The sequence below is a fragment of the Engraulis encrasicolus genome, chromosome 5, assembly GCF_034702125.1.
Source record: "Engraulis encrasicolus isolate BLACKSEA-1 chromosome 5, IST_EnEncr_1.0, whole genome shotgun sequence".
Classification (NCBI taxonomy): domain Eukaryota; kingdom Metazoa; phylum Chordata; class Actinopteri; order Clupeiformes; family Engraulidae; genus Engraulis; species Engraulis encrasicolus.
The window spans coordinates 45,656,222-45,676,221 of NC_085861.1; the positions used below are offsets into that span (position 1 = coordinate 45,656,222).

At 43.7% G+C, this 20,000-nt stretch overlaps 3 protein-coding genes across 3 annotated transcripts in view; 2 read left to right on the forward strand and 1 right to left on the reverse strand.

The window, feature by feature from the left end:
* The window catches only part of spag1b (sperm associated antigen 1b), a 31,286-nt gene extending 25,111 nt beyond the window's left edge, over window positions 1–6,175 (reverse strand). The window contains exons 1-10 of the mRNA XM_063199566.1: window positions 6,079–6,175; window positions 4,091–4,261; window positions 3,683–3,842; window positions 3,092–3,199; window positions 2,826–2,902; window positions 2,568–2,680; window positions 2,371–2,476; window positions 1,359–1,489; window positions 721–827; window positions 167–302 (exon numbers count right to left, since the gene is read on the reverse strand). Coding sequence (XP_063055636.1) covers window positions 167–302; window positions 721–827; window positions 1,359–1,489; window positions 2,371–2,476; window positions 2,568–2,680; window positions 2,826–2,902; window positions 3,092–3,199; window positions 3,683–3,842; window positions 4,091–4,233 — 1,081 coding nt within the window. The 5' untranslated portion in view covers window positions 4,234–4,261; window positions 6,079–6,175. The remainder of the gene's footprint in view (window positions 1–166; window positions 303–720; window positions 828–1,358; window positions 1,490–2,370; window positions 2,477–2,567; window positions 2,681–2,825; window positions 2,903–3,091; window positions 3,200–3,682; window positions 3,843–4,090; window positions 4,262–6,078) is intronic.
* Window positions 6,176–7,325: 1,150 nt separating this feature from the next.
* fbxo43 (F-box protein 43) lies at window positions 7,326–11,532 on the forward strand. Its single transcript, XM_063199567.1, has 5 exons — window positions 7,326–7,417; window positions 7,729–9,245; window positions 9,461–9,563; window positions 9,777–9,956; window positions 10,760–11,532. The coding sequence occupies exons 2-5, from the start codon at window positions 7,771–7,773 to the stop codon at window positions 11,006–11,008; spliced, it is 2,007 nt and encodes a 668-aa protein (XP_063055637.1). The 5' UTR covers window positions 7,326–7,417; window positions 7,729–7,770; the 3' UTR covers window positions 11,009–11,532.
* Window positions 11,533–12,896: 1,364 nt separating this feature from the next.
* The window catches only part of LOC134449816 (regulator of G-protein signaling 22), a gene marked incomplete at its 5' end in the record, with an annotated part of 27,722 nt that continues 20,618 nt past the window's right edge, over window positions 12,897–20,000 (forward strand). The window contains 11 exons of the mRNA XM_063199924.1: window positions 12,897–12,968; window positions 13,186–13,248; window positions 13,330–13,509; window positions 13,636–13,721; window positions 14,435–14,564; window positions 15,778–15,850; window positions 16,357–16,556; window positions 17,280–17,458; window positions 17,558–17,674; window positions 18,029–18,190; window positions 18,748–19,051. Of these exons, the coding sequence (XP_063055994.1) occupies window positions 12,897–12,968; window positions 13,186–13,248; window positions 13,330–13,509; window positions 13,636–13,721; window positions 14,435–14,564; window positions 15,778–15,850; window positions 16,357–16,556; window positions 17,280–17,458; window positions 17,558–17,674; window positions 18,029–18,190; window positions 18,748–19,051 (1,566 nt within the window). The remainder of the gene's footprint in view (window positions 12,969–13,185; window positions 13,249–13,329; window positions 13,510–13,635; window positions 13,722–14,434; window positions 14,565–15,777; window positions 15,851–16,356; window positions 16,557–17,279; window positions 17,459–17,557; window positions 17,675–18,028; window positions 18,191–18,747; window positions 19,052–20,000) is intronic.

Genomic DNA, 20,000 nt, shown 5'->3' on the forward strand with positions numbered 1-20,000 from the left:
AAATTCAAATCGACATAATGTGTCTTACACATGACATGGCAATGGCATGCACATTACAGTAAACAAATAAAAACAAGGTGTCCTCATATACACAGTGTCATTGTCTGAAGTCTGAGAGTAAAACAGGAAATAGTGTTGTTATGACGAGGATCTGACTCAGACTCACCACACTCCTCCATTTCCTCCTCTTGTCCTTCTTCTTCCTCCTCCTCTATCTCTTCAATCAACATCTTCTTTCCCTTCGATGGCCTGCTGCCAGAGGCCTTTTCTGCCATCTTCTTCTTCAGCTCATGAAGGAGTTTCTAAAGAAACAATTAGTTTAATCACTCATTTTCACTCAGGGACACATTGTTGGTTTGAGTACACTTTATTGAGAATAGACCATACAGTGGATGACAGGACACTGCCATCTAGTGACCATTAAGGGTAACGAAGCTATGGCTTTTCAAACTCTTCAAACTCCTAATATAAAAAGACATACCCCCTGTTATGAATTTGCTGTTACGTAACAAATGCCACTAACTAATCAAGTCATAATGGGCAGTCTCTGTGTAATGTCGTAGTAATGTTCTACTATCGTAGTAAATTATTTTCAACAACAATTACAGCATTCCACAGTGGAACTTCCAGCACTGGTGACAAGCTGCGCATTACGTAAGAGGCAACATTTGTGAGAATTTCAGAAGTTCTGTTTCAAACCGATCAGTAGACTATGTTTACCTTTGCGATCTCATTGTGTGGCTCCATGTGAAGGACGGTGTTGACATCATCCACGGCCACTTGCAGGTTTTCCAGGTGCTTCTGTACAGTGGCACGGCGCAGCAGACCTGCAAACCCACACAACCGTGTGAACACAGAGCTACTCACTGGTGCTTACTAAAGCCCAGTGTATCCTGCAATTCAATTCAACTGAATTCAGTAGGCCTAGATACGTTTGCAAATGGCACGACGAAGCACATTTCGAATTCTGACGGTGTTAGCGGCGGCACAAATAATAAATTCATCGAAGCTTATCCAACTTCAAGACGTAGAGTGTCCTAAGCAACAGTATGTAACTGAGCAAGTGTTCATGGACAACAAATACACTAGAGAATATTTTTTTAAAGAATAAGATGATAGATCATGTGAAGAGAGGCTAGGGTTAGTCTCATTACTGTTATAATAAATGGTCTGGATGGACAGGTGGATGGATGGATGGATGGATGGATGGATGGATGGATGGATGGACAGGTGGATGGATGGATGGATGGATGGATGGATGGATGGATGGATGGATGGATGGATGGATGGATGGATGGATGGATGGATGGATGGATGGACGGACGGACAGATGGATTGATGAACAAATGGGCTCCTACCTTTGGCATTGGCTGGTTCCAGCTCCAGCACCTTCTGGCAGTCGTTGAGGGCCCGGTGCCAGTTCTGCAGCTTGATCTCTGCCTGGGCCCTGTTGTTGTAAGCTGCCACCGTGGGCATAATGGACAGACTCCTGCAGACGGAACAGTGCATCACAGAGCGCCCCACTCACTGCTTATATTCTGCTGTGGGGTGACTAATAACACGTATATAACGTGTCTAACGATTTTCACTATTATCAAACGACATGGAACAAAGGCAAGGAGAAGGAATTCGACAGAATCATTCTTCCATACAGTGGCAATAGGGCAGTAGGCCTACACATTTATGTCAAATTGAGTTTGGACTGGAAATTAGGATTTGTAGCATCCTTTTAGATTTGTGGCAAAATCTTCTTGGTATGGATGAAGTATATGTGAAGTGGTGAATGGTTCTCTGAGTGAATCTGTTTCGAAGGTGAAGGATTCAGTAGAATTATTTGAACAAAAAAAAAGACAATCCGCACAGTTCAAGTCTTTTTTTGTGCAAAGCTTTACTGGACTTCCAAGCTTTCGGTGCTAGACCTTCATTAGGCAGAATGAAGTATTTAAAAGTATCAAAAGTATCAAACTACACGACTATCGGCCAATTCTCGGCTGAAACCCCCCCTTACGACAATCAGTGGAATGTTAGGCCCCAGGACCATCGCAGGTGATTTTCAGGCAAGATTTCCTCTGCGTATGTGACATTCTAGATGGAATTTTTCCAGTTCAAAGAGTTGCCAATGGCAAATCGTAGATATCAAACACTTTTTGATATTTACGACAAATAGAACGTCAGACATTGTCTCTGTGTTTACGATCGGGGATAACAGATTGACAGTTCTCTTAACAATGACAATGTTAGAAGGATTTTTTCTGCTCCTAAGGTCATGTAGCTGCTATACTTTGCTTTCATAGAGCGGTAGTGATGCAGAGTATTTAATAAAAAAAATAAAAAAAACAATAATATATATTTAAGGTAAACTCAACTGACCTTGTATAATAGGCCACTGCCTCCTCATAGTCATTGGCTTTGAAAGCCTCGTTGCCCTTGTCCTTCTCGCGGTTTGCTAGAACAGTCTTTTCTTGATCAGTCAATGCTGCAATTCAACATACAACATACTTTATTAAGCGCCACATTGTTAGACAAGCAACATAAAACTGTATTTTGAAAATAATCCTCAGCCTTACAGCTTGTGCGCAGTGTTCTTTGAATTTGAGGGCGACCATGGTTGATGACAGTACGGGTTGCATCACCGGTTGACTTCCCATCAACTTTGGCACACTCTTTCTCAATATCAAGTCTGCAGATGGACAAAAAAAACAATACAAAGATACATATATTTAATAACTCAGAGTTTCAATATCTATCACGTCTGTAATAATGTCATGTTTTTTGGGGAAAAACTGAAACAACACAGTGAATTGAATTCAACTAATTTGACTCACTTGTCCCACTCCCTGTAATCACGGGGGACAGGGGGCTTTTTTGCCTTCTTCTTTTTCTCTCCGTTGGCAGACGTGCCCTGTGCAACAGAACAGTGTGAGAAGTAGGCATTGCACACTGGAAAAGACGGGATGTTAACACCTAGCTACCCATATAGTTAAGGGATGATCCCTTGTGTGAATGTGCTGTGACCTTTTATGTGCTAATTGACCCATGCAGCCTGCAGCTCCCCGACGTCAGGGAACGATCCGGAAGACAAAAGGCTCACCTGAACGGAGCAGTTAGAGCCTCGAATGGGCGGCACATTTTCATCGTCAGCAAACAAGGGAAGCTGTTTCAGCTGCACATCACCCACCCGCATCTCTGTCTCCCAGCTCTGTGGAAAAACACAGACACACACACACACACACACACACACACACACACACACACACACACACACACACACACACACACACACACACACACACACACACAGAGTCATTTTCATGCACATCAAGGCAAATGACTGTGACACACAAGGCAAGGCCATTTTAATGTGTAATGAGTCCTTAAAGCTGTGACAATGTGCCCAACATATCCTATCCACTAAAATCCACTAAAACACACACACACACACACACACACACACACACACACACACACACACACACACACACACACACACACACACACACACACACACACACACACATGTAAATTCAAAGCCAAACTGCACACTTTAAAACATTTACAGTATCTGTGGAAATAAAGTCTGACATTTTGTGTAGATCCAAAATGTGTCTGAGAGTGTATAAATATGTGCGTGTATGTGCATTAGAACTTGTGAGTATGTGTAATAGAACTTCAGAAGAGTTACCTTGAGTTCCTCTGAAATCTGGTTCCATTCTTCACTGGGTAGGGCTGCTGCTGAGGACACAGGTTTGTCTTTTCGGAGGGCGCGACTCTTAGGGTCGAGCTTCTCAATGTGTTTCTCACAGTAGTCAATAAGATGAGGGTAAATGCCTTCTTCTCCAGACCTGAATGTTTAAAATGCATGGTAATGGTCATAGGCAATATTGTACTGTACATGGTTGTTTGTATTTCAGAGATGCAGGTTATGGTGTCAGTGTGTGTTTTGAAGACCCATTAAAATGTGGATAATGTGGGTTGATTTTTTTGTGGACTGTTATCGGGGACTGTGAGTAGATCACAACCCTTTTAGAAGTAGATGCTATGGTCCTGAGATGGCATACAGTACGTGTATTTGCTATAGTCCTCTACTCACCTTAGAACTTTTAAGATCTTTTCCAGGTATTTCACATCAGTGCACTTCTCAATATAACCATAATCCAGATGCTCCACTGGAATCTTGTTAGAATAGTCCACCACTTCAGTGTTCAGAATACTGTTCACCACTTTAGCACTCATGATTAAACAGAGAAGGGCGTTGTACAATCTGTTTCACATATTCATATAAAACAAATATTAGGTAAGTTTAGTTAATATACTGTAGGGGAGAACGGGGTTGGTTGTCACAAGTTATGGTTGTCACACAAAATATATCACCCTCTAAAAGTCGCTGATCAAAACTGTTGACACAGAAACATTTGTAAAAGTGTCACAGGACATCTATGTTGATAGTGGAGGTGAAAACATTATAACCTTGACATGAGACAACACAATGCGTTTTTCACATAAAAATTTAAATTTTCATGAAAATTAAAAGTCTTTTTTTTCACTCATTTCACTATGGGCTGACAAAATCAGTATGGCCATTTGAAAGTATAAAGAGTAAGCCACAATTTTGCCATTTCTTCTCATCTAGGACAATCCATGTGGGAGCTAGTCCCCATAAGAGTAAAGCATATTAGGGCAATTCCATGCAAACGTCAACCAGACCATGAAACAAGAAATTGTCTTTCAATTGAAAAATATAATATCTAACATGACACCAAGGCCTCTATATTACCGAGGTACATAAGTTGAACGGGTGTGTCATATATGGGTCACTTCATACTCACTTTTTTAGCTTAAATTATCAAAAAAGGGTCATTTTACTGTGATTTTGCCCAATTCTGTACTTTCACGACAGCTGACATTTAGGCTATGCTAAAATCCATAAAATAGCAAAACACCACCCATCTCAATTCTTATTTAGGAACTTAAGAGATAGTTCTAACTTGTATACATAGTTGTTAAATATGATCAAAGGGTTATCATGGATTTCTCGAGCAGATAAAATGTGGATTTCAGACGCGTCACATCCATAACAAAATGTTGTCACATCCATAACGCTGATTTTTCTTTCCCTGAGTCTGCATGAAATGCGCAATATTTAAAACAAAGGCATTTTCATGTTCAACTAAGACTCTTTTTTCAAATTAATATCTACATTTGTATATTATGTTAATAGTTTCCCAGATTTTGATGAATATGTGTTGTCACCTGAGAAAAGGGGTATTTTTTTCTATCACATCCATAAAGCATTTCTTTTGTGTCATTTTCTTGGGCTCTACATGTACTATGGGAATTATTTTCCCCTCATCACTTCTCCAATATAGGAGGTCTTTAAAACATACAACACTTCTTGTTATAATGGTAAAGAATAAAAACTAGCTCAGTCATTAGTTGCCATTTTGAGTCCAAATGTCACATCCATAACGCTGGAATTGCCCATCAGTTGGGGTTGGTTGTCACACTGCTTTCGGGGGTTGGTTGTACTGACTTATATGGTTGGTTGTCACAATACTTTTCATTGCCTGTGACAGACATAAAATTCAGTTTGTGTGTGAAATCCATTACATTTAATATTTTTATCACACTGCATTCAAGTTAGTAATGTTCAATTCCCCCATTAGAATAACATTGTGACAACCAGCAACATATGGTGTTGGTTGTCACATTTGCGCAAGGTGCCTTTGACAATCCATATTGAGGAGAAGAGAATCGATTCTATGGTATCTATGATGACTACGTATGTGACACATGAAGCATTGGGATTTGGAGCTATATAGAAATGACTCTGTTGCATTGCAATAAAGGTCTACTGTTTTTCCTGAAATTAGATTCAAGTAAAAAAAAGGGGAAAAAAAGGTGATAACCAACCCCAGTCTCCTGCATCGTATTTCAACATTCTTCATCAAAGGCACTAACTTACTTTGCTCGGGATGTGCTTAGCTCATTGTGTGCAACTTGAAATTGACCTATCTTGGCTAACTAGACTATAGACTGACGAGGAATAGCAGGACAGGAACACAAAAATGTTATCCTTACCATAAAATAATTACAGCTGTCAAGAGTGGGTCCTGGTCTTTGTGAAAATAATTCTTTTAAATGACAAACTGTTTAGCTTCTGGTAAGCGCACCTCAGTGAGCATAGTGTTGTTGCTATGGAAACCTGCGGAACACACTTCCTGGTGCCTTCCACGCTACAAGCAGAGACGTAAAAACAACTTTGTAACAAGTCAAGCTCTGCTTTTTTCAGCAGTTTCCTGGTGTTAAAATGCATACAGCAATGATAATAACCAAACAACAAGCCGTCATAATTAAAAACATTTAGAAGTAGGAAGTTTTGTTTTTTACGCTTCTGACACATGCGGAAATTACGTCACCCACCAATCAGATCCACGCGCACCAAATTTGAAAGGAGGTCCTTGCCTGTCGGTCGCAGCTGGAGCTTTGAGCAGTCTGATCACAGACCATTCCGTCGTTTTGTACAGGGTGTTGAGACGTGTGGAGACGCAGTCTTTTATGCCATGTAAGTACAACAGATTGAAACACAGGTGTTGTTTTCAACTGTCTTATTTTTGATTAGAAGCCATATCATCGATGCACTAACGTTTCATGATGCATGAATAAAGCGGGGAACGGGCGGAATTGTTTGCGTCCAGCTAGTCCTAGCCTATTTCTACTCTCACGATGCGCGTTGGTTTACACGAGTAGCTCTAGAGCTATGGCAAATGGCGGAGGTGTTGGTGTGTTTGAGTGTTTGCTGTGTTTTGTAGTGAATTTGGATTTAAGGTAAGATATGTTTTCATTGGTGACCTGAATGAGCGTAGCGGATTTCAGAATTTGATGAATTGCTGGCCTAGTGTTGTTAATGTACAGGTGATGATTAATATTGGCAATGGCTTGCTAGCGTTATGTTCGGAACTAGGAAGTGACCTACTACACAGTGCATGGCGATATTGCGTCCAAGCATTGCACCAACAACGATGACACTTGTTTCCAGCATTAAACCATGCTTAGATAAACTATTTTTGGTCGTACAAAAAAGTCTTTGGTTGCTGTATACACTTCAGCTGGCGTGGACTACCGGTCACCCGACCCAAGGGACGAGGATAGGAGGAGTTATGCATTGGCGCTTTCAGTTCAAGATTGAGCGGGATGTTTGACAGATATGGGATTTCTTTACCCCTCGAGCTATTCTGGGCCTATGGCCACGAGGAATCTCCTCTTTCAGATTCTGTTGCACGCGCCTGGCTTTTAATAACCATAGTAATGATGTCATTGTTGTTGATGTTGCCACAACCAGAACGAACGCATTTATGAAGACAAACTTGTCTACAGTACGAAAGCCGACATAAAGTTCTTGGTTACAACTTTCTTGTTGGTCAGTATTAATTATTCAAGGATTTCTTTTGTTAATTGTTGCTGCAGTAAATAAATTGGGTTTTTTTTTCCAAGCTAATGTAATGTTTACAGTGCGCCGACAAATGCTATCTAGATAAGTTACCGCTATTTTGTAGGCCCATGTTAATGTTGGCCAACTTCTTGTAAAAGGCGTATTGTCGTGGGTTAAGTTTTGTCTTACACACATATATACATGTTTTGCTTTTAAGTTTTAATGTTTGTAGGATTTTTAAAAAATATAGTTTAAACACTGCTGTGAAACATGCTAATTCTTTGTTTTTCCTCCCACAGGACAGCTTGCTCTCTTTTACTGGACAGTTGAAAAACACTAACATGGAATACAGTCAGGCTTTTACTTCTGCCCCGTGCTTCAGTGGGTCAAAAGGTTACCACATGAAGGCACTACACACTCCGCCAATGGGACAAGTCGGAGACCAATGTATGGGCCATTGTGTAATGGAACACACACCAAAGACGCCACAGAAAAACCTTGATCACAACTATGTATTTGTGCTCTCCATCAACACAACCAAAAATGGCTTGGATGAGCCACCAAGATGTCCTGAAAAGGACCTTCCAAAAGAGCAAGCACTTAAAACTACCTGGTGTGAGACACCCCGGGTCCACAAGAAAGATGGCTCTCTACGAAGACGCCTGCTGGATCCACAAGCCGCAACAGATGGTAAACCGGGCAGCCCCAAGTCCTCTGGACATCGTGCCCTTGCCCGGTCATCTATACGCAAAGGGCCGCTTCGAGGGAGTCTGGACTTTAACTCTCCTGATGCAGCTGGGGTGGAGAACTTTGCAACAAGCACTTTAAAGGTTGAGAACGATGCTGTGTGTGGTAGAGGCTGGCGGTCCATGTTCTCTCTTGTGAGAACTTCCACTCTTGAAGACTGCGCCCTCCCGTTGGCCAACCCAAGCTTTGAGAGCAAGCCCTCCAACTGTGACCCCAACGCAGACTTTGATGAAAGCATCATTTCTGGTCTCCTAGAAGCAAACATTCCCCAAACCCCTAAGAGCGGAGATTTTATTCTGCCGGGCAGTGACAACCTCAAAACACCAGTCAACCAAGTGGGCACCAACCTCTCAGACAGTCTCTCCCTCTTGAACACCCCTTTGCTCACACCGGTTTCCCGTCTCAAAGACACCCCCTCTGCCGACACCCCCTCTACCGACAGTGGCTTCAGCTCCCTGGGCCTGGACAAGTCTCAGAACTCCTCGCTGGACTGTGATGGCTCCTTCCAGGAGCTGATTCGCTCGGCCACCCCTGGGGGCAAGGAAGCGAAACGGTTGGCCGAGGTGAAGCGGCGTTCCAGACTCGAGCGCCAGCGCAGGCTCTCCACGCTCAGGGAAGGGGGCTCGCAGTCCGAGGACGACACCCGGCTAGCCACCACCAGCCACACACCCTGTACAAAACCCCAAAAACAGTCCCTGGACGGATCTCAGCTCCGCTGCCTCCCCATTGAAGAAGATGATGACCCCTTCTTGGACGGGACCCCGCTCAGCGCCACCCAGGCCAAGCTGCAGGACCTGTCCCTGACGCCCGCACTGCATGCTGTATACGCCATGAGCCGGCGCAGCGCCCGCATGCTGCCAGAGCAGACCAGCCTGGAGGAGCTGTTAAAGGCCACAGCGGAGGAGGAGGACGATGCCACTGCCACGCGGCCAACCAAGGACCTGAGCGCACTCATCGGCAGGAAGATGGGCTTTGGCCAGATGGACATAGTGGCAGAACTTAGGAAGAGGAACCTCAGGCATGTCCTGGCCATGATACTGGGCCAGCTGTCTGGCCAAGACATCTACAAGTAAGTTGGCTTCTCTCTCTCTCTCTCTCTCTCTCTCTCTCTCTCTCTCTCTCTCTCTCTCTCTCTCTCTCTCTCTCTCTCTCTCTTTAAAGAAACCAGAAGGTGGGCCTAGCTAGTGCACGATATTGAGAAATTATGGAATCTGCTCTTTGTTCTCTTTCTCTTTTGTTTATTATTGGAAATGAGTCTCCTAAGCACATTTTTCCCTCCAATAGTTTTGGGAAGGTGTCTGACGTCTGGGATGAGATTATGCATCAAAATAAGAAGGCCTGTCACAAGAGAAAAGTCTACCTGGCGGAAGTGAAGAAGGCACTTGAGGTAATACTGGAGGCTTATTGAAGACTATTTCACTCCTTGTATTTGAACTGCTGTACTGAACTTAGATTGTGTACAAAAAATACTCTCAGACCTCATGGTCAAATTGCCCTTTTTTTTGCATCAATGTTATGCTTGAAAGTGTTGTACAGTACGTTATTGTGTGTACATGACCTTTAGCTTTGGGAAATGACTGAATTGTTGAATGTTTTGTAGATGGCCAGTCCTTTACATGTCCCGGATGCAGAGACGCGGCTGAACCTGTCCTTCAGATCAGCGCTGCACTCTGTCCAGGCCCAGTCTCACACCCCATCAGCCACCCCGTCAAGGAGGTTGTCTGGCACTCCTATCCAGCACACCTCCAACCGGCCCAGCAAAATGGAGGACTACCTTCAGGTGGGTCCCCAAATCAAATATAATTTCGATGACAACTCCATCTCACATCAGTTCCGACAAAGAGCAGACTCTGAGCACTGCTCTGCCCACATTCGATTCCATTGTTTCCAATAGTCTAATCGTCCAAAGTCTGCCAGCTGTTGATTACGATTAACTTCTATTTTTGTCTGAGATCCTCGAAATCCACCTGGTGCTACTATGCTTGTTTGCTACATAAAGTGCCACAAGTGTGGAGGGTAACTAAAATGGCAAAATCCACCATTGCGCTGCAATGCTGTTTGAATCGGTGTACATAGGCCTTGGCCCGGATCTCCATGCCTGCTTGAACATTGTTGAGGGAGCCTTCACATTTGACAGTTTCTCATGATCCTGCGTCCAGCTGCATCATAGTATTTTATCCACAGCTGTAAATCATAAACGGTAGATTTTTTTCGTGAGCTGAAGACGACGATAAGCCCTGGTAGCCTAAATTATTTTCTTGAGGTTGAGGTAGTATTGGAATGAAAAGAACATCTGTGAATGGGAAGGTGTTAAGTATTGAATATTGAAGAGGATTGTTGAATAGAATACTGATGCAGCACAATAATTTTTTCTAGGCAACATGACGGGCTTTATGATCTGGTTGGGGATCAGGAAATGCTACCTGTTAACAACTGATCCACTCTGATAAAATAAGTTTGAAAACTCTGAAACAAGATGGCTGATTTGTTCCCTGCCAACATTGTTTTAAAAGTTTTTTAGCGTGCCATCACCTTTTTTAAGGTGTTCAGTTGTGTAAATTGTTCAATCCTGTCTTCCTTTAGGTGGCGAAGACTCTCCTCAATGACGAGTGGCTGAAGCCATGTCCACGGTGCCAGCGCCCCGCCAAGTGCCACTCTGTGAAGCGGGAGGGCGTGTGCAGCCGGAAGGACTGCGGCTTCAGCTTTTGCACAGCGTGCCTCTGCGCCTACCACGGCTCCCGCGACTGTGCCCACCTTTCCGCCAAGCGGCGCAGCAAAAAGGACGTGCTAGCCGGTAGTGCCCAGAGCAAACGCAACATCCGACGACTGTGAAGCGCTGGAAATAACCTGATGCAGTCCAAACGCAATACGCACAACGTGCACCTTTTGGCATGGCGTCCCCATGTGCATGGATTAGTGACTCGCATGGTTAGCTTGAAAGCAGGCAGTAAGACCCCAGAGAGGCAGAGATGTGTGGTATTGCTCTCCAAATGGGGGACAATGCTGTCTATTGTGATGAGGCTTTTGGGCTTTGACTATGAGTTAACCTTTCAAGGGATGTCACAAGGCCATATCGTTGAAAGTGTGTGTTTTGTTGTCTGTATGTTTTTGTACTTGTATGTGTTTTTATATTTTATGGATCTCGAGGATCAATTTGCCAGTACTGATCTGATCTGATTTTTCCTGATCAACTCCAATCAACTTGGCAGCTATTTGTCAGCGCTTTATTGCACAGTTTGAATGTAGGCAGTACTGTATTGCAACGTTTTTATATCTGTTTTTATATTTGTACATATTGACTAGCCTGTACTGTTACTCCATGGATTCTTTTAATAAAGTTCACATTTTACTTTTTATGGGCTGTTATCCTAAGTGTGTGTGTTCTTCTACTAAACATAAGTCTCTACTATGCCATGTCATATTTTTTTCACAAGCAGCAGATCGATTGGAAGCCTTCTTGTCAATGGAATCAAGTCCTAACATGGAAGACCACCCTTCACATGTACAGGTCCTGGCCATATAATTAGAATATCATGAAAAAGTTGATTTATTTCCATAATTCCATCAATAATGTTTAACTTTCATGGCTTTTAGATGCATTGCCCACATTTTTAACTATTCCAGTCATTCGCTCATTTTTACATATTTTGACCTTCCAGCTCCAAAACGTTAATTGAGGAATTCAAATTAGATAGGAATTCAAATCACCATTTTCTTTCTGAAAAAAAGAAAAAAGAAAATTAGGTCACATCAAATCAGTTGAAATTGGGTACTTTCTACATAACATGTCAATGTTTAATACTTGGTTAGGACTGTCTGTCTCAATCACTGCCATGATGCGTTTAACATTGAAGTCAATGGCAGAGGCATTGCATGGGAGTTATGGAGTTATGGAAGCCCCAGATATCCTTGATGCTTTGCTGTCAGTTGTTTTTGTTTGTTTGATCTGGTGACCCACACTTCACTCTTCAATATACCCCGTAGATTTCCACGCCACGTTTTGATTTTAACTCACCAGTTTAATTCTAACCCACTAGAAATAAAACCCATTAATTTTCAATGTATTTAATGAAGATTGACATGTTATGTAGAAAGTACCAAATTTCAACTGATTTGATGTGACCTGAATTTCTTTTTTCCCAGAAGAAAATTGTGATTTAATTACAATATTCTAATGGTGTGAATTCCTCAATTCATGTTTTTTGGAGCTGGAAGGCCAACATACAAAATAAACAAATGAATGATTCATAGATTAAAATGTGGGCAATGCATCTACAAGCCATGAAAGTTAATGGGAAATGAATAAACTTTTTCATGATATTCTAATTATATGGCCAGGACCTGTCTTGAAGTGCATCTCAAATTATGCACTTATGCACTTCAGTGTTCACGTTTTAGTGCGTATGGCGTATGTTCTTTTAAAAGGGTAACTACGCCATCTGGTGGAGTCAGGCTGTGAACAAATGACCCTTAGGCTATTAAATCATTGTGCCAACTCCTTGTGATTGAGTTTACCTCCATGGCAACCTTCAAAGGTGGAAGTAGTCTGGCTACATGAGTTATAGTCACTCCGTAAAGTAGTCACGACTTTTTATATATTTTCCATGAGCTGTAGCTAAACGCGCGTTGGAGATCCGACTACCTCTGTCATGAAATGTTGGTGACTACAGGTGAGCTGTGCGCATCCAACAATCTGTGATGAAGGCTCTGAATTCTATGCTGCGTTCTGATTTCGTGTGATGCTGCTATTCTTTTAGATTCATCGACAGGGCATCTTTGGAATAGCACTCTTGTAAGTAGGCCTACCCTTCACTTTTGCAAGTCGATGGGCTTTAGACTTAATTTGTTTGCATGAAATGTCTGTATGGCAAACTGAAAACATCGCCAAAAATGAAGCAAGCCCGTATGATTAACTATTTGCGCACAGCCCTTGGCCTATTAGTTTTTTCTTTTAGACATAGCATGGCTTTTGATATAGGTAGGCCTATTTGACATTTTTCCGTTTACAGGAAGACAACTTGGGTACTGACTATGTTCTGGTGGACTTCCTAAACGAATTCCTTGGTCTCCCAGTAAGAACTCTTTTCTATTTTGTTTGTGTATGTACCCTGCGCCCCTCTCCTTCGCTTTCATGATTTTTTTTTCTACTTTAGACGTTTGCAGAAACCATTCAGTTCAATGCGCAAAGTGGGGCTTTTGAGGTGGTGAGCGATGCAGAAGAATCTGTCCACAGCCGCATTCGGGTGGCGTTGCGTGAATATGAATACAAAATTCTCACTGGCTCGCCGTGGCTCACCGCAGTCCCAATGTTTGACAACTCTTACACAGTTTTGGTGAGAGCTTGATGTTCAGTTTGGAAATATTTACAAGTAGGCTTACAAATAAAAAACAAATAAATAAGGGATGATGGTGGCAAAGAAAGACATGGTAAAAAATATCTAACATGAAATATGTTTCAGTGTTTGGACAGAGAACAAGGCATGCAGTGGGTTAAGAAATCAAGACTACCCTTGTTCTTACAAAGTGACTTCTACTTTGAATACAGGTATTATTATTATTATAACTATTATTATTATTATTATTATTATTATTATAGTAGTAGTAGTAGTAGTAGTAGGCTAGTAGTAGAAGTAGACCAGTTGTAGCTGTTGGAAGAGCTAGATTTCTTTTCTACATTGAGCCAAAATAATGTTGTTGCTGGGTTTTTTCCTTCTTTAATCTGCTTTTTTTGCCATTTCACTATTTGGTACACTATTTGGTAGGCTATGGTGAAGAAATCTTGACAATACCTTTTAACAAAAGGGATCCAACACAAGGCAGCTTGTGTTTATCGACTCCACCTGAGCAGTTCCTGCTGTGTGTTATGGGGTAGCCTAGTACAAGTGTTTGGTGACAGCCAAGTCTCACGAGTAACCACAGTCATCTGTTGAGAGGCAATAAGTAACTCACCACCTGAAACCTCACCTCCCTTATTGCGTAACTCATTCACCCAAGACGGCCATGGTGCAATTAAAAGGGATGTGTTCTGAACCTGTGCTGTAGCCAACCCTTCACTGCTAAGGACAGCAACACCAGCACAATTCATTTGCAAATCCCTGCAGAGTGATTTAATTTCATTTGGCATCATTTTGAGAACAGGATGATGTGTCTGGTCCATGTTCTGTCTTTTGACAACTGTTTGTTTGCCTACTTCTTTTGGAATTTACAAATCGCCAATGTCAGATACAATCATTGTTGTCTTGTTTTGTATTGCCTAAGGTTGGTGAAGCTCCTTTCCCAGTTGGAGTGTCCAAGTTTGAGAGTGGGTGATGCTGACTCCTCCTCAGTGTCCTGCACCGTCTATCCGCACCCCCCTGCTTGCTGCACACCACCACACTCTCTTCACAAGGTTCTCACTGCAATATCCCTTTGGCATCAATGAATTAACTCTACTGTATTCTGGGCTGGATTGGTAATGGTGCATACAGGCCATTTCCCGGTGGGCCAACTATTCTCTTGTGCCGATACCATATTTTTTTTGTTTGTCTTAATTTCTTAGGGACTAGGACTTTGGTCCATCTTCAATGTAGACAGTGCATTGTGTCAAGCAGGGTATTGTATGGAAACGGCTTGTACGAGTGAGGGGCCAGTATAAACCATAAATGCCCTGGTGGCTTTTTTTTACCCAGTCCAGCCCCGACTCTACTCAGGAGACTGTGAAGATTCTCATTCCTCCAGGTGAAAAGAGTTTAGCTGACGGCAACTGGACTTCTTTTTGGAGCTTCAAGACATCTCATCTCCTCCACAAGCGAGTTTTGACCTACAACTAAACTGTTTTGACTGAGGGCCCTCATGAAATTTGTCACGTCTTGATGAGGTTAATGACGCTAGGCCTTGTGTGGTACTGAGCCTTTTGATCGAGGATGATGTCAATGCAATGAGTGCCGTATAATTGTGAAGAAATTAACAGAGCGTAAACATTATTAAAGTGCATGCCATTTAGTCGACTGACGGCAAAGAGGCTGGCTGTCAGGCTTTTACAAGTTTGCCAAGGCATTTTGACTGTGTGTGTGTGTGTGGATGGTGTTGCAGATTGACTGGCTGTGGTAGAGCTACTTTGAGGCATGTGGGGGAACCCTTAGTTCTGTGTTGTGGTCCATCAAGATGAGAGGGCACAAGAAGAGAAAGTGGATTGAGTTACATGAAAGACAAAAGGGGACTAATGCACTGTAAATAGAGTGGTGTAAATCAAGTCAAGTCAAGTCAAGCCAGCTTTTATTGTCAGTTTCTTCATATGCACACAGGTCATACAAGAACTGACATTGAAATTATGTTTCTCTTGCTATACCATGCCAGGACATAGACATGCACAGGACTGACATTTTCAGACCGACATTAAAGTGCAAGACAGGACAAGTAACAGTGATGAACCAAAAGATCCAATGAACCAATAAAGTTAATTCACACTTCAATTCACACTAATTCAACACTTAGAGAGGTAGGACAGACACAACATGTGTTACATTTGACCCTATTAGTGTTGAATTAACACTACGTCATTTACTGTGTGGAGTGTCAGTGGCACGGCTTGCAAACATCATCCTTTGTGATTTGTCCCGCAGCAGGGCACGCTGTCTTTCATCAGGGAGGAGGAGAAGGAAAAGCCGTCTGACTCTACTCAACAGCTCTTGGATGGTAAGTGAAGTGAAGTCAAGTGAAGAGAAGAGAAGTAGAGGAGAGGAAATGAGAAACTTCTGAAAGCTGTCAATAGAGTTTGGGCCACAATCACATGCAGTACGCACACAGCCGCACCATTTTTCATCCCGAGAGTGTCAGATATGTGACACGTCTGCACAATGCACCGATTTGGGTTTACAGTTTAAGCTGCTCATAAGTCCCGTCAGGTGCCTTTTTTTACATTAAAAGGGAGAAAGGTCACTAGCGAGAGAGAAATAGAAATAGAAATGGAGAGACAGAGAAGTGAAAATCAGAAAAGACGTGTATGTTTCTTTGATCATGCCTCAAGAGGGGAGAGTGGTGGTGGAAAGTGGGGGTAGCTATAAAAAACAGGAGACTGTGGCTGGCTCCTGTCCCAGACTTCCTAAGGTCTCTTCAACTCCATTCCTCCTGCTCCTCCTCCTCCTCCTCTTCGTCCTCTCCCCTCTATGTATTCACCTCCTATTCCTCCATCTCCTCCTCAGGCAAGGGGAAACCTGAGGATGCCATGGGAGTGGAGGCTGATGCGGCCGGGGCTGGAGGCTGTTTGTACATGACTGAATCAGAGGAGCAGGAGGAGGAAGTCGTCCCATGCTCATGCCCATCACTGCCCTCGCCAACGGGCTCCACCACAGCCACCACCGATGCCATGGAGGGACATCTCATCGACAGCTTGGTTCAGCAGGTCACTTTTTACACCACTCAGCTGAAGTTGCTAATGCTATAATGTGGTGGGGGGCATTTTTGGCCTTCATTACAATAGAGCAGTGAAGAGTTGAACAGGAAATGAGCGGGAGAGGGAGAAGGGGGAGGATCGGGAAATTACCCTAGCTGGGCTGGAATCGAACCCAGGTCCCCATCGTAATAGCGCAGTGCCCTACCCTTATCTCTCTGCCTGTCTGCCTGTCTGTCTGCCTCTCTGTCTGTCTCTCTGGTCAAATTAATTGCTTCCATTCTTCCTGGTGGCCTCTGGCTCATGACAAGAGGCTTGTCGTCATTGGTGATCAAAGTTGTATTCAATATCTTGGCAAGAGGATGGGAGGAGGACCATGAAGGGATGGGAAAAAGTAATTTACATTACACTTAGCTGAGGCTTTTTTACCCAAAGCGACTTACAGATATTACAGGTTATTGGTTACAGTCCCTGGAGCAATGTGGGGATAGGTGCCTTGCTCAAGGGCACTTCAGCTATGGATGGAGGTGTCGGGAGAGGTCAGGGCGGGATATGAACCTGCAACCCTGTGATCTACAGCTCATCTCCCTAACCATTACACCACTTACAGTACATCCTCTGTCTTTCGCTGTGTGCGTGTGTGCGCGCCTGCGTGTGTGTGCGTGCGTGCGTGCGTGCGTGCGTGCGTGCGTGCGTGCGTGCGTGCGTGTGTGTGTGTGTGTGTAGGTCTTGCAGGTGGCCGTGTCTGAGCTGGAGGCAGGCAGCATTGTCAGTGCTGCTGTGTCCTCAGGAAACAGCCCTCAGGCTCAGCAGGAGTCCGGGGTTATAGAGGAGCCCATGTCACCCTCAGAATGGGCAAGAGCTGAAATGGATGCTTTTAATTACCACTGCAGCCCAGGCAAGGCCAAGGACAAGTCCACCACCTCAGGAGGAGGAGGTGGAGGAGGAGGAGGTGGAGGAGGAGGAGGAGGAGGAGGACAGCAGGGCACCTGTTTGCGTTTCCATGGCTGCAGACATTCCCTGGAGGCCTTTAAGGGTTTTTTACAGGGCACCCCTGGGGAGAAGGTCCTGCGTCTGTGGATGGACATCGAGAGACTGAGGACCCTGCAGAACCCACAGAGCAAATCCAGGTAGATCAGCAAGAGAGATGGTGTTGGTCTGCTAGCCCTAGTGTACAGTAAATACATAACCAGTGCTGAAGATTCAGTATGGAGGACAATGCAACAACATTGTGCAGATTTATATTAAAATAAGTTTTTCAAGGTTGTTTCATCAACTTGTTACATGGTGAAAAGCACTGAAGTCACACAGGCTCACATAACCACCAAATCATTTTAGAGTAGAGAGGTGTCTCTGTAGTGCAAAATGGGAGACTATTCCGTGCCTAACCTGAAGAGCAATCTGTAAAAATAAAAACTACACCCTGTTGCTTTATGTATCGCAACACAGTTGCTTTTAATATTTATTTCTCTGGCTGTTTTTAGGCACTTGCTAAAGATGCGTAATCAGTATATGCTGAGCAATGGTCCCCAAGCTCTCAGCACAGAGCTTCTGTCTAGACTTGGCCTTGCTAGTGCCACCTGCTGGACGGATAATAAACTGCTTGGTGTCCAGGCCCATCTAACTGAGGAGCTGCTTACATACTGGTAAGGGCAGCTTTTATAGATTTTATAGCAGGCTTTGTTTTGTTTCCCCTTGTGTGTGTGTGTGTGTGTGTGTGTGTGTGTGTGTGTGTGTGTGCGTGTGCGTGTGCGTGTGCGTGTGCGTGTGCGTGTGTGCGTGCCTGTATGAAGGAGCAACACATAGAGGCCACATTTCCTAAGTAAGGTGGGGAAACAAAACCAGACAAGGGGGAAACCATAATAGAGTTATTTGAGGGGAGGAATTGTTTCCTTGTTTTGCAGGTTATTTTGTTGTTACTCAATTATATCAAACATGGCAAAAGATTTCTTTACTAATGTAATTTCTTTATGCCATCTGACTGCATTTCGCCACACTTCACGTGTGTGTGTGTGTGTGTGTGTGTGTGTGTGTGTGTGTGTGTGTGTGTGTGTGTGTGTGTGTGTGTGTGTGTGTGTGTGTGTGTGTGTGTGTGTGTGTGTGTGTGTGTGTGTGTGTGCGTGTGTGTGTGCCTGTGCGTGCGTGCATGCGTGTGTGTGTGTGCGTATGTGCGCATGTGCGCATGTGCGCATGTGCGTCACAGGGGCCCACTGTTTTGCATGGTGAGGTCTGCCAGTGACAGAGGAGGCCTGATTGAGCCCCAACAGCAGCAGAGGTGGCAGAGACCCCACCACAGACCCCACCATCTGCATTCATCTTATGACGGAGATCTCCATGCCCACTACATCAGCAGGCCTCTGCCTGTGTGGCGTTCACGGCCACTGTCAGGCAACAGCACCCCCGGAGGCCTGGAGAGTATGCGCATGGAGAGGATGATGCAGGCGTTACGGGTGGAGCCCAGAGCAGGCTACTACTTCACCCGCTTCTGTGAGCTGTCAGGCAACAAGGTACATCAGGTGGAGGGAACCTTTTTCATTCGAGGGGCCACTACAAATTCCTCCAAAGTCCTCCGAGAGCCGCACTATGAACACAAACCAGGATTTCCCCCTGCACTTCAGGCCTATAGTGAAGGGAGCCAGCTTTAGAACAGACCCACTTTCTCTTAGTCCTCTGAAATATAACTTAATTGTATTGCAAATGTAATTTCCTTAAGATTCCTTTACAAAATATGTTATATTTCCATGTGAAGCTGCATAACATTGTTGGGGGCCGGATAAAATGGTTGGTTCCCCACCCCTGAGGTACATGGTAAAAGTCAGGGCTGGACTGGGCATATGACGTCCAGGGCATCCCGGTGGACTATTGGTGATTTTGGCCTGGCTGGCCATATCCTCAAAGGTATCAGTCCTCATGCTGCTACAGCAGCTCTATTCTAAGCAGTCAGAGAGAAATAAAGTATTTTGGGTGGTGCAGTCAAAATCACTCATATTAGATGACTAAAGACGTTGTCACAGTCTTTATAGTCTCCCTCAATGCCTGGTGAACCGATTCCACAAAATGCCTGGTCCATTTTGACAAGTTCAGCCCAGGTCAGAGTCTATTAATGATGCTGAGGGCAAGTTCATACAATACAATACAGTACAATACAATACAATATAATCTGTATTTATATAGCACAATACCACAACTAAAGTTGTCTCAAAGCGCTTTCAAAATACACATACACACATATACACATTTCCACATTCACACACCAGCTCCTATGTTTTACAATACAACACAAGAATGTAGAAATGTAACAATGACAGGCACTTTTATTTGAAGCACTTCTAACAAAACACATGTAGGCATACACACATACCCAAAAAATACACACATGTGCACATGCTTTCTTAACAGTAGGGTACCAGACTGGCTCATGCTGTCCTGTACCCACAAAGACAGGCATCTTAGTAC